This window comes from Hyaena hyaena, unplaced genomic scaffold (assembly GCF_003009895.1).
Source record: "Hyaena hyaena isolate Hyena2069 unplaced genomic scaffold, ASM300989v1 scaffold_500, whole genome shotgun sequence".
Lineage (NCBI taxonomy): Eukaryota > Metazoa > Chordata > Mammalia > Carnivora > Hyaenidae > Hyaena > Hyaena hyaena.
The window spans coordinates 1,368,511-1,382,226 of record NW_024081133.1 but is presented as its reverse complement, the minus strand read 5'-3'; the positions used below and the strand labels follow the sequence as shown (position 1 = coordinate 1,382,226).

Sequence of the window (13,716 nt, the reverse complement as noted above, 5' to 3'; positions counted from 1 at the left end):
TGTAGATGCTTTGGGTAGTATCAACATTTTAATAATATTTGTTCTTTCAGTCCATGAGCATGAATGTTTTTCCGTTTCGTGTCACCTTCAATTTCTCTCAGATGCATTTTATTTTATTTTTTTTTATTTTTATTTTTTTTAATGTTTATTTATTTCTAGGAGAGAGAGAGACAGCGTGAGCAGGGGAGGGCCAGAGAGAGAGGGAGTCACAGACTGAAACAGGCTCCAGGCTCTGAGCTGGCAGTCAGCACAGAGCCCGACGCGGGGCTCAAACCCATGAACCGCGAGATCATGACCCAAGCGAAAGTCGGACGCTTAACCGACTAAGCCACCCAGGCGCCCCTCAGATGCATTTTAGAGTTTTCAGTGTACAGACCTTTTGCCTCTTTGGTTAGGTTTATTCCCAGGTATCTTATGATTTTTGTGCAATTGAAAATGGGATTGATTCCTTGATTTCTCTTTCTGCTGCTTCATTTTTGCTGTATAGAAATGCAACAGGTTTCTGTATGTTGATTTTGTATCCTACAACTTTTTCTGAATTCATGTATCTAGCAGTTTTAGGGGGGTTTGGGTGGAATCTTTTGGATTTTCTATATATAATATCATGTCATCTGTAAATAGTGTACATTTTCTTTGCCAATTTGAATGCCTTTTATTTCTTTTTATTGTCTGTGGCTAGGACTTCTGGTATTATATTAAATAACAGTGTTGAAAGTGGACATCCCTGTCTTTTCCCTGACTGTAGAGGAAAAGTGCTCAGTTTTTCTCCATTTAAGGATGATATTGGGTTGCTCAGTGGTTAAGCAGCCGACTTCAGCTCAGGTCATGATCTCACAGTTCGTGAGTTCGAGCCCTGCATCAGGCTCTGTGCTGACAGCTCTGAGCCTGCTTCCAATTCTGTGTCTCTCTCTCTCTGCCCTCTGCAGTTTGTTCTCTGTCTCTGTCTCTCAAAAATAAAATAAAACATTAAAAATTTTTTAAAAAAATACAAAAGGATACTAGCTGTGGGTTTTTTATGTATGGTCTTTATAATGTTGTGGTATATTCTCTTCACACCTGCTTTGTTGGGGGGTTTTATCATGAGTTGTACTTTGTCAAATGCTTTTTCTGTATGTGGTGTATTACATTGATTGATTTGAGAATATTGAACCATCTTGCTATCCAGGGATAAATTCCGTTTGATCATGGTGAATCATTTTTTAATGTATTGCTGGATGTGGGAATTTTTGCATCTGTGTTCATCAGGAATATTGGCTTGTAGTTCTCTTTTATAGGGGTGTCTTTATCTGGTTTTTGTATCAGGGCAATGCTGGCCTCACAGGATGTATTTGGATATTTTCCTTGCTTTTCTATTTTTTGAAATAGTTTGAGAAGAATATATATTAACTCTTCTTTAAATGTTTGATAGAATTCACCTGTGAAACCATTTGGACCCAGACTTCTGCTTGTTGGGAGTTTTTGATAATTGATTCCATTTCTTTGCTGGTTATTGGTCTGCTCAAGTTTTCTATTTCTTCCTGTTTCAGTTTTGGTAATTTACATATTTCTAGGAGTTTATCCATTTCTTCCAGATTTCCCAATTTGTTGGTATATGGTTTTTCATAATATTCTCTTAAAAATATTTATATTTCTGTGATGTTGGTTGCTATTCCTCCCTCATTTGTGATTTTATTTTTGGGTCCTTTCTGTTTTCAAAATAACTGAAGTTGTTGTAAGTTGGCTTTTATATACTTATATAATGATAAATGGAATTGAGCAAAAATTCTGGTAGATCATGGGTTTGTATTATTGACTGTTCTTTTATCAGTATCTTTGCTATGCAGGCAACATGAGTGATGATCTTGTTATCTGTTTCTACCTAGCCTAGCAAATTGCCAGCAGTATCATAACTGAAAAGAAAGTTAACTGATATTCTACTTTGATGTGTCTGATTTACTGAATATAGTGTTGTCTGATTTATTTTTTTAGGTTTATTCATTTGTTTTGAGAGGGGTGGGAAGGAGGAGGGAGAGAGGGAAAGAGAGAATCCCAAGCAGATTTCCTCCGGTCAGCACAGAGCTCCATGTGGGGCTCAGTCTCAAAAACTGTGAAATCACGACCTGAACTGAAATTGAGAGTCAGATGCTTAACCAACTAAGCCACTCAGGCACCCCCAGTGTTATCCTATTTAAGTTATTTATGTTTTCCATTCCATTTTTAAGCTATTAAAAATAATTTTACATTCATTTAAAAAAATAAAAGTCAAAAAGGAAAAAAGGCAAAAATATAAATTACTTACAACTTTACTATTGTCTGAAGATTTTTTGTCAAATGGTTCTTAATCGTATTTTGCACCTCTCTGTTGAGATTCCCTCATGTCTTTTTTCTTCTATAAATTCTTGAGAATATTTATAATCTGACTTTTAAATTCTTTGTTAATTCCAACATCTGGGTTGTTGCAAGGTCTTTTTATATTGATTCACTGAAACTTTTTCCATGGCTTTACTTCTATAGGAAAAGAAAATAAACTTATGCCAGAAAAGCATATCACTCAATGCTTAAGACTAGATATTAAAATACCACAATTTTTCACTATTAAAATTTGATGAATAAAAAAGTTGTTTGATAGAGAGGTAGATAATAGATTTTAGGTGAAAATGGGATCAAACTAAACTGCACTACTTAAAAAAAAACCCTATTTTACTGAAATATTCTAACATGTTTTCAAATCCATATGTTTGTATTGATATTATATCAGTTCTATGGATGTATCATATTTCAGTATATCAATGCATCATACTTGATTTAGGCAATCCTGATTGTTTCTAACTTTTGACTTTTATTACCAACACTGCCACAAAGCTTGCTTCTTCAGATGTATTATTTTTTATCTTGTTTCACTCTTTCTCTCAAATTAAAATTATTTCCTTGTGATATTTTAAAAATTGAGATATAACTGACATAAAAATATTAGGTGTACATTCAGGTGTAAAAACACTGTGATTTTATATTTGTATATATTGCAAAATGATCACCACAAGAAGTCTAATTAATATCTATCACCATACACACTTACAAATTTTTTTGTCATGGGAACCTTTGAGATTAACTGTCTTAGCATGTCAAATATACAAAACGGTATTATTAACTAGTCACCATGCTGTACATTAGATCCCTTATTTATTTTATAACTGAAATTTGTATCTTTTGACTCCCTTCACTCATTTCATCGATCCCCTACCCTCCAACTCTGGCAACTACCAATCTGTTTTCTTGTTCTCTGTATTTATGAACTTGTTTTATTGTTTTACTGTTTGCTTTTGTTTTTAGATTCCACATATAAGTGAGATCATATGGTATTTGTCTTTCTCTGTCTGACTTATTTCATTTAGCACAATGCCCTCAAGTTCCATCTATGTTGTTGTAAATGGCAAGGTTTATTTCTTTTCTGTGGCTGAATAATAATCCATTGTATATTATATATTATATATGATTGATAAAGCTTCACCATGTCAATTTAAGGAATTGTGGGATCTTGGTGTTGCCAATTGTTCCTGATTGGCCTTTTGATGTATATGTGCATGCATGCATGCACATGTGCGTGCGCACACACACACACAGAACCCCCCCCCACTTTTGTATGTGGTCAAATCTATCAATCTTATCCTGCTTGTGATTGATGTTATGATTCAAAAACTTCCTCCATACTAGATTATATAAATATTGCTAATATAACAGTGAGTTTAGAAAAGGAAAGTGCTTTGGGATTGTGTAGATATTGGATCCAATTCCAACTGTGCCACTAACTATCTGTAACAAATTGTAATTTTCAAAGATGGCTGCCACAATATCTCTCATATCATAGGCTCGTCTACAACTTTGCTACTTTCCAATCAAAAAGTGGAGCCTGGCCAGGCTTGCTCAACCCACTGAGCCACCCAGGAGTCTAGGTCTTTTGTTTATTATGTTTAAGTCTTTAAGACATGTGACATTTATTTTGGTCTAACGTGTAAGGTTGTATGAATTGCCAGTATACTCCAATTAACTCCTAAGTTAACACTTAGATTAGTAGACAAATTACTGTCTTTTAACAGAAAAATCACCTGCATAACTACATGCATATATTAAGAAAAAGGGCATGTGCATATCAGAGGATTGATACTTGGGGTGGTATCATGTGGATATAGAAATATTCATGTAGGTCTTACTGTGTTCATTTGTTCAAGTAGGAAAATGGAACTAAGATGAATATCCTAACATGGGGTAAACCAAAAGGTAATATCCAAGCTTGGAGCACTTTTATCTAGGAAGCCCAGTAAGAAAGATTCTTCTCATTCATGAGGAGGAGTCCAATTTATACCCTATACACACTGTCATTCATAAGTACCAACATGTAACTTCATTTTCTAACCTAACTTCTTGTTTTGGAGCGTCATTCCCAGTGATGGTGGAAACTACATAGTCTTCTTATGAGTCAAGGGAGTAAAACAGAAGCAAGGGGGGCCAGGGGGCAAATGTTAACAAGAACATGCTCTTAGCTGGAGACTGGCTTTAGTCAGATCTCCTAGAGAAGCTCTGGAGCACAAATTGCACCACAGACTTCGTGCCATCTTGATGCAATAAGTCTGCCATTTATTGGCTATGGTCTACGCTCAAGTTGGGAGCTTAGCATCTGGGCAAAGCAGCTCCTATTTGGCAGAGTGCAAATCTGCAGAGTAAATAGCTATCAGTTGTCATAAGCCAACACTCAGTGCAGCTGAGTGGCAGAAGCACTGAGGAGCTAAGAGGATTTGGGTTCGGCACCAAAACCAAATGAAAATCATTTACTACCTTTAAAAAAAAAAATCAATGCTCTGATACTGAGAATGCCAACATTTGCTCTAAGGCCATCCAGGAAAGGTTTTATAACTAGAACCCTCTTCTTGTTTCACAAAGCCAAGCTTTGTCCAAACATCAATTTGCAAATATTTTTAAAGTCCAATGCAAAACATTGTCTCTCTTTTTTATCTCCCTTAGACTGATGTCTCCCATCCCCATGATTCAATGGGTGAGCAAGCCCCTAAACAGCTAGGAATAAAAATATGTTCTTTCCCTAACTCAAAATAGCCATTTTATATTGGCTTTTTCAGTCTGTCCTTTTGAAAAGGTTCTCTTCATGTCTTTCATCATCCTGGCTCTGTAAAATCCCAACTGAGAATTCCTCAGAAAGGATCATATTCTCAGACACAGACAGAATGCATCCAACTACTCAAGGAGAGGGGTGGTTGGTTTAATAAGAATTTTATAAGGCCCAATGAAGGAGAAAAAAGCTCATGTAAATCCAGGACCTTAGGCCTCCTAAGGAGAGAAATGCCAGGGTTATTCTGTATCCGAGAAAGCGTCACCACTTTGGCCACATTCCACTATCAATGCTACTCCATTTCTCTCTGCCTATTTGTTTCACCCTGTCTGCCTGCTTCTTTTCCCACCACTATTATCTTCTGCTATCCCATGCTGTCAGTTTACTCATAATGTCATTTTATATAGGACATTTTGTAACTACAACACTACTTCATGGCATCTCTGTTCATTCAGTTATCTTCAACTACCATGCCACTTGTTCTTTTTTTTTTTTATTAACTGCAGTTCACTTTTTTTGTTTGTTTTATAAATAGTTTATTGTCAAGTTGGTTTCCATATAACACCCCATCCCCACAAGTGCCCTCCTCCATGTCTATTATTCTATTTTTTCCTCATTCTTTTTTTAAAGTTTATTTATTTATTTTGAGAGAGAGAAAGAGAGCATAAGTGGGGGGGGGGGGGCACAGAGAGAGAGGGAGGAGAGAGAATCCCAAGCAGGATCCATGCTGTTAGCACAGAGCTTGACTCAGGTCTCAAACTCACAAACAGCAAGTCCGTGACCTGAGCTGAAATCAAGAGTCAGGTGCTTAACTGACTGAGCCACCTAGGCATCCCTTTCCTCGTTTTTATAAGGAGAAACTGACTGGCCATCCTTGCACAAGGTCTCCATTCCCAATTAAATCACCTTTTCCAATCTGGTGCTAGCTGGTCATCTGGCCAGCCAGGGCCCTGATAATTTACACCAATTTCACTCACACCAAATTGTCTCTCAAATCTTAGTTTCCACAAACTAAAATGCTCTTTCTCTGATGCCTCATCCCTATGCGTGTCTAGTTTTCTGTCTGCCTAAAATTTCCCTCCTCTAAGAGCTCTCTACCAAAGAAAGATACGGCTCATGTTCCCAACAAATTGGGAAGCCAGGCCTATTTCTCTTTTATCTCCAGAACCCATGGGCAAAAGGAGAGCACCAGGAGCTGTCAGGGCTAATCCAAAGAGAATCTCAATTCCAACCAGAGGAATGGATATAAATGAGCATAAAGTATGGCCATAAAGTTCTTGGTACAAGTTTGGGATTATTTTGACCCAATTCTTTGCATTACCATACAGGAGATAATAAGTAATCAGTTCCAAACCCAACCTTATTTGTAGCACCCCTATTTGCATCATAAGGAAATCCAAACTTCCAAATGTGAGCAACAGGGATTTGCAAAATTTCAGTCTAGCTTAGTCCTCCCTCATTAATGAGACTCAACTACTCTTCACTCTCTCCTTGTGACCTTCACTAGCTGGCTTTCTCACTCTCTACCAGTGGTTGGAAGAGGAAAGCAAAATACAAGTTTGGGGGAAGAGTTAAAGGGGATGGTTAGTTGAAGAGTGACCCCAAATCCAGGATAGACGCAGAACTAAACTCCCTCAGGGAGGTTGCAATAGTTAGCATGTTTGCAACAGATGAGCTCTGTTCTTTTTTCAAAACTCAAGAGGTTGATGTCCTCACAGTTGCTCACACATGAGAGTCTGGAATAATAATACAAGCTTCGCCCTAAAGAGATGAAAGAGAGAGAACACAATTGTAATGACCCCACTTCCTCCTATCATATTCCCAGGAATATTTTCTCTACAGAGCCTCACTAACCTTTCACTGAGCTCCAGTGAGCTACGAGGCTGAATCTACTGTTTGACCCAGAGAATGGTTTGTATTTCCCCAACTGATAGGAGACATCAACGTCTCCTTTACCCAATATTGTCTTAAGGAAAAATCCATCTTTGCCATCCCCTCGAAATGACCACCCCATCTTTACCCATCCACTCACCCATTTACAGGTTGCTATTTCTCAGCCACTCTACTCCACATTACCTTTTTTCGTAAGGAAGTAATAGTTCTCAACAGCACAGGACTGTTGGTCCTTTAGGATGCAAATCTTCATGATGTCATAGCATAACCCAAGATGATATTTTTGACATTTATAACATGTTACTGCAGATTCTGGCAGACACAGAAAGAGGTATTTAACAGATATAGTCTGAAGAAGATTCTCCAAGCTTGTGGGTTTCTCTACGGGAACTTACCATTGCCTGGTGGTTCCTAATCTTTCTCTGGCCATTGACTCCTTTGATAATCTTGTGAATGACAACTTAAACAGACATAAATCAATTGTTGTGTATGATTTTTTTTTAATATTTTTATTTATTTCTAGGAGAGAGAGAGAGACAGCGCGAGCAGGGGAGGGTCAGAGAGAGATGGAGTCACAGACTGAAACAGGCTCCAGGCTCCGAGCTGGCAGTCAGCACAGAGCCCGATGCGGGGCTCGAACCCACGAACCGTGAGATTGTGACCTGAGCGAAAGTCGGACGCTCAACCGACTAAGCCACCCAGGCGCCCCTGTTGTGTATGATTTTGAAAGATCAGAGTTCCTATAAAATTTATCTATGGACCCAAGTAAAGAACCAGTTATTTAACCTAATGATTTTGTCCAGTAATGGGGAAAGGAAGGAAAGCAAAGGAGATTTCAGCTTCCTTACTCCAAGAAATGGACTAACTTGGTCTGTGAGAAGATATAACTCCTAGGATTATAGAATAATCCTCAATCTGAAAAATGAGAGGAGGTTTTTTCCTAAACACATCACAAATGATCTGTTTGCTAAAGATCGTGGACAAGACGTAATTGTACCTGTCAGATGGTCCTTAAATTCACCTGGGGGGGGGGAAGAAAAATAACCTTTGTCATAATCTCATATACATCTGCCAACTCCCAAAGAGCCAGTTGTGGAAATTTCTCTTCCTCAGCATCTGCCCATCTCTTAATCAACACCCAGCTCTCCCCATGTCTCCATGACTTACCCTTATTTGAGCAGACCAGAAAGACGATGCACAGCAGAAACACAACAAACATCCCGGGACTTTTGTCATGTACAGCTTTCTGTGAAAGGGGCTTGTGTTGATCTCCTCCAGTCATCTGTCCTTGGGCTATTCATCCAAATCATATAATCGTAAAATTTCAGGGACAGACAGCACCTCAGTGTTCCCAGAACTAGGGCACCAGCTGAAGATTCACTACCCTTCTGGCATCTATTTTAAAATTGTCCTCAACGATGAGATCAATGGTGCATATGATATATAATCTATAATATAGGATTATATAGAATATATTATAATATATGGCATATATTATATTTAATATTATACTTATCATTTTATTACTTTATATATATTATATAGTCTATATTATAATCTATAATATAATATATACTATACTATAGTATATAATATACATGTATGTAATTTCTATTCATTATCACCTAGCTATGCCTTGTGCTTTGCAAGTAGAGTCAAATTTCTCTCTTACATTTTAACATTTCAAGTATTTCAAGACAGGATTTGGACACCTAGTTCTCTTTATTTCTCTTCCTTAACCTGGTTACTCTCCTCAGAATAATCTCAGATTTGTCTTTGTCTCGTGTTTACTGAGGCAGACTCCAGATATAGTCTGGATGTGTGGGCAGTATTGGATTACTGTTTTTGTGGTGGAGGAAAAGGAACTTCAGGAAGAAGGTGAACAAAAATAAAATTTGTCTAGTTTGCCTTCAGGTGTTATTAACCAATTGATTGGTATTCTAATTAAAAAATTCCTAAGCATATATCAAATGCCAGGAGGAAACATGCTAAGCAACCAGGACATCAGTCAATGGCCTCACAGAGGTAGGAGTCTAGTTAAAGAGATCAAAAAGGACATTAAGCACAGTTGGCAATGGACATCTAGAAAGGCATTCACATTTGACTGCCTGAGCAGGGAAGGGTTCCTTGAAGAAGGTGAACTTTGAGGACTAGCAATGTGTTAGCTGGAAAAAGTGAGTAGGGACAGGCACGAAAAGGGAAGTCAGAGTACAGAGATGTCAAACAGCTTGTCACACTATGAAGAGAACAGGTCATGTGGCTGCAGAGACATGAGTGAGCCAGAAACTCAAGCACAGAGAGACACAGCTTGTTGGAGGTGATCGCATATGGGTGAAGGGAGGGGTCTAAGGGGACACTGCACTGGTCTTGCTGCTGACACCACTCAGTCCCATGCTTGCAGGATGGAATTTCTTGCTCATTACTGTGCAATTACAAAATGTCAGTTAAAACAGCCATTTTCCGGGTGCCTGGGTGGCTTAGTTGGTTAAGCGACCGACTTTCGCTTAGGTCATGATCTCGCGGTTCGTGGGTTCGAGCCCCGCGTCGGGCTCTGTGCTGACTGCCAGCTCAGAGCCTGGAGCCTGTTTCATTCTGTGTCTCCCTCTCTCTCTGACCCTCCCCTGCTCACGCTGTCTGTCTCTCTCCTGGAAATAAATAAAACATAAAAAAAAAAAAATTAAAAAAAAAATAAATAAATAAAACAGCCATTTTCCCTGGAGTTGGGAAAGATATTAAGGTATCCACTCTGCTTTAGCACCAATAGTGAGTTCTGGAAAGGACGCCTCCTTTAATCCCAGACTTAATTTTGCCACACATATGGGCTCGAATCCTGATTTTGCTGTTTGCCAGCTATGTAATTTTGGGTGAGATACTGATGTTGAGGATAATTTTCATATCTCACAGGATCAGTATTAGGATTATATTACAGTTTGTGAAAAAAGGGAGCTCATATTTGTTAAGGCTCTGGAAACTATCAAGCACTAACACCCTGTGCAGTGCTTACAATTTCAGATGTGCAGCCTTGGCCCTTTTGCTAGGGTAGGCATCAGAAACTTCCATCATAAGGAGTCATATACAACAAAGGGCATCTGGTCAAGAAAGACAAGTGGGTAATAGATACAACTGTGGTTCTTGGCATTCAAGGGGCAAGAGCCCAGCTATGAGGATGGTATCAGGAGCATTCTGTCAAGGGTTAACTTTTAATAAGGCTTCCATTTGGCTTGGTTGTTCAAAAAGATGGGAAGTTAGGAACAATCTCATCTAGAATGGACTTTGAAGACAGAAAGTCAGATTCAGAACAAGTTTGGGTAAGTGAGCACCTGGGAACAAGCTAAATTCTGATGCACTGAGATTGAGGAAGAATTGGGTCTATTCTTACAGCTTAAGGTATACACCATATGCTGATGACAAGCCATTTTATATCTCTACCTCAGACCCCTATTCTGAGTTCCAGACTTACATCTACAAAGAACCATTGAATTTTAGGAGGCTCACAAGTACCACAATCTCAGGCTGTATCGAAATAAAATCATAATCCTTCTGATTCACTAAATCTGCTCCTACTGCAGTGTCTAAGGTCTCAGTAAACCTGGGAATCATTCTTTACAGGTCCCTGTGCACTGTCCTCAGAGAGAATCTGATAGCAAGTCTTATCCATTCTACCTATTAACTTCTCCTTGCCTGGGTTTATTTTTCTCTATCCACTGCCACTACTATAACCTTCAACTTCATCTCTTGCCTGGTCCAAGCAATAACCTTATGTTTTGGCCTGCCTGTTTTTACTCTTTCCCTATTACAGTCCAGTCCTTACAAAGGGGTCTGAGAGCCCTTTTACAGGCCATAGGTGCCCCACTCCTGCTCAAAACCCTCCAATGACTTTTCATCACACTTTGAAGAAAAGCCAAAGGTCCTCTCAAAGCAAGCCTTCCCCATTCGGAGCAAAAGCCATTCTCCCGTCTCATTTTCTACCACATTCCCCTTGCTCATTCAGATGTCTCCCTCTCAGCACAGCATGTCCTGGTAAATCTTTAGGAAACATCAACATCCCTTCTCCAATTGCATATTTTAACAATAAGCCCATCAAACTAGTGTTGAGCCTACTACCGGTCAGTTACTTTAAGATACTAACATTAATCTATAGAACTAAACTTTTGTGGTGTAAATATGGAGCTATAGATTCATACATATATATTTCTGACCTCTAACATTGATTCCTTTTTTAAACTCTTTTGATTGTGACTTCTTATTAATAAAGAATTTCTTATTCAAAAAAATTTGAGTAATCCATGTCTCTAGTCATTTTCTTCATCAGAAGTCTTTTTTCAATGGATTCTTTAGAAATGGTTTATAGAAATAATAATTCTGAAATTCCTGTATGTTCAAACACTTTGTTCTTTACCTTTGAAGGTGAATTTTACTAAATACAAAATCCCATTTTCTTTCCTTACATATCACAAATATATTTCTTCCTTTACAAAAGTCTAATGATTAATTGATTTTCTGTCCTTTATAAATTATGGACATTGGCCTAAAAAGCTCAAAGGATTTTTTTTGTTTTTTTTTTTAAGTTTGGTAATTTTACAAGAATATGTCTTGATATTGATCATTCTAAGTTGATAGCATCAGGCACACAGTGTGATGTTTCAATGTAAAGTTTCAAGTCTTAAAAATCTTTTCAGAAAAGTGATTATTATGATTATTAATTTTTAGTAGTTGTTCTGTTCTTTTTCCTTGGTTTTCTTTTTTCAGGAGCTTCTACTATCTGTACATTGAATATTTTTTGTTTATTTAAAAAATTACAGCCTTTTAGGGGCACCTTCATGGCTTAGTCAGTAAGCATCTAACTCTGGATTTTGTCTCAGGTCAAGATCTCATGGTTTGTGAGTTCAAGCCCTGTGTTGGGCTCTGCATTGGCAGCGTGGAGCCTGCTTGTGATTCTCTCTCCCTCTCTTTCTGTTCCTCCCTTGTTCACTCCTTCTCTTTCTCTCAAAATAAATAAATAAGCAAAAATTTACAACCTTTTCAATCTCTTGATTTCTTTTAGATTTTAAACTTTCTACCTTTTTCACTTTCTCTTTTTCTTAGGTCAATATTTCACTATTTGTGCTTATATTCTTCAACTTTTATTAGTAGAGATTGTGGACCTTGGGCCTTGAGCATTATAGTATATTCTTTTTTTTTTTTAATTTTTTTTTAAATGTTTTATTTATTTCTAGGAGAGAGACAGCATGAGTAGGGGAGGGTCAGAGAGAGAGTGAGTTTCATATTCTGAAACAGGCTCCAGGCTCTGAGCTGGCAGTCAGCACAGAGCCCGACGCGGGGCTCGAACCCACGAACCGTGAGATCATGACCTAAACGAAAGTCGGAAGCTTAACCAACTAAGCCACCCAGGCACCCCAACATTATAGTATATTCTTGTTGTCAAGATGCAAGGCCGTGACCACTCTCTTTTCCCAGACCATCGCCTGGTTTGCATTCACAGTGAAAAATATTGAAGAATGAGGTAACATCTCTCCCAGGACAAAGAGCAGTCTTGCTTCCGCTTAGTATATAAGTGGTCAGTTCCTCAAACTCAGTGTTCCTCAGCTGTAATGCAATCCCACAGTGACTAGCATCCACCTGGGCCTCAGCTATACTGCCCTGTGGGACTCTGGGAACCTGAGAATTGATGCAAAGCAACACGGAGTCTGGCTTCTGCTTTTGCCATGAGAATGAAGTCCTTTGTCTCTGATCCAAGAGTTTTGTTTCTTCTACCAGCATCTATAAAACAAGAACAGGCCAGATTGTCAGCTTGCAAGTAGGGTAAAATCCCAGACCCTTCACTATTCTTGACAGTGTGGGAGATGAAGTTGAGATTGGTGACTGGGACATGGCTTCCTGGAAGATAAAGTACAAGGGCTCCCACAGGATTGGGTTAAAAGAGAGAGGGAAGATGTCTGGGGATCTAGTAGCAGTTGCTCTCACCCCAAGTGGGGTTGGGGAGGTAAGGGAAACTTCTTCTAGCTGTTTGTTATTACTTTTCTATTGTTGCACAACAAATTATCATACACATAGTAGCTTAAAACAACACAGATTTATTATCTCACAGTTTCTGTAGGTGAGAAGTTTGGGCACAGTGTGACTGGATTCTTTGCTTAAGATCTCACCAGGCTAAAATCAAGGTGTTACAGGGCTGTTTCTCATCTGAAGCCAACAACCAGTGAAGAACTCAATCTGTCTGCACTATGTAAGTGAACTTGGAATTGGCTCCTCCCCAAGTTGAGCCACAAGATGACTACGGCTTGGACAAAACCTTCATTATGTCCATGAAAGACTCAGAAGCAAAGGACCCAGCTAAACCATACCGATTCCTGACCAATAGAAACTTTGAAATAATATATTTTGTTGTTCTAAGCCACTAAGATTTAGGAAACTGGCTACCCAGCAGTAGTAATAATATGAATATATTAGCTGAAAGCACAGAGGACTGAAGGGCAAAGCCGCAGCAGCACTTGGAAGGAAAGGAGAGAGCCCCCAGATGGAGGAGTTATGTAGGAGTGAGGAGGGCAGTACCAATAGTGAGAGAAGGTGCAGAGGAGGAGGAGGAAAAAACCTCCCACTGCTCCAGCCATGCCCTGCAGACTAGCTTCACCTTCTCTCTGCACACACCACCCTCCTGACCATAGTAACAATCTCCCTGCAGCTGTGGTAACCCCAGAAGTGTGTGTGTGTGTGTGTGTGTGTGT

General features: G+C 38.8%; 1 protein-coding gene across 1 annotated transcript; it reads right to left on the bottom strand.

The window, feature by feature from the left end:
* Nucleotides 1-6,722: 6,722 nt before the first annotated feature.
* PATE2 (prostate and testis expressed 2) lies at nucleotides 6,723-8,210 on the bottom strand. The gene is made up of 3 exons (XM_039254857.1): nucleotides 8,159-8,210; nucleotides 7,175-7,303; nucleotides 6,723-6,859 (listed from the first exon to the last, which is right to left on the bottom strand). Exons 1-3 carry the CDS (start codon nucleotides 8,208-8,210, stop codon nucleotides 6,723-6,725), a joined length of 318 nt encoding a protein of 105 aa, XP_039110788.1.
* Nucleotides 8,211-13,716: the final 5,506 nt, after the last annotated feature.

Coding starts and splice junctions, on each gene's coding strand:
- PATE2 (XM_039254857.1), bottom strand. CDS start 8,210: ATGTTTGTTGTGTTTCTGCTGTGCATCGTCTTTCTGGTCTGCTCAAAT. Junction 7,304..8,158: donor TCTGGTCTGCTCAAATAAGG/GTAAGTCATGGA, acceptor TGTGTCTGCCAG/AATCTGCAGTAACATGTTAT. Junction 6,860..7,174: donor TTACTTCCTTACGAAAAAAG/GTAATGTGGAGT, acceptor TCATCTCTTTAG/GGCGAAGCTTGTATTATTAT.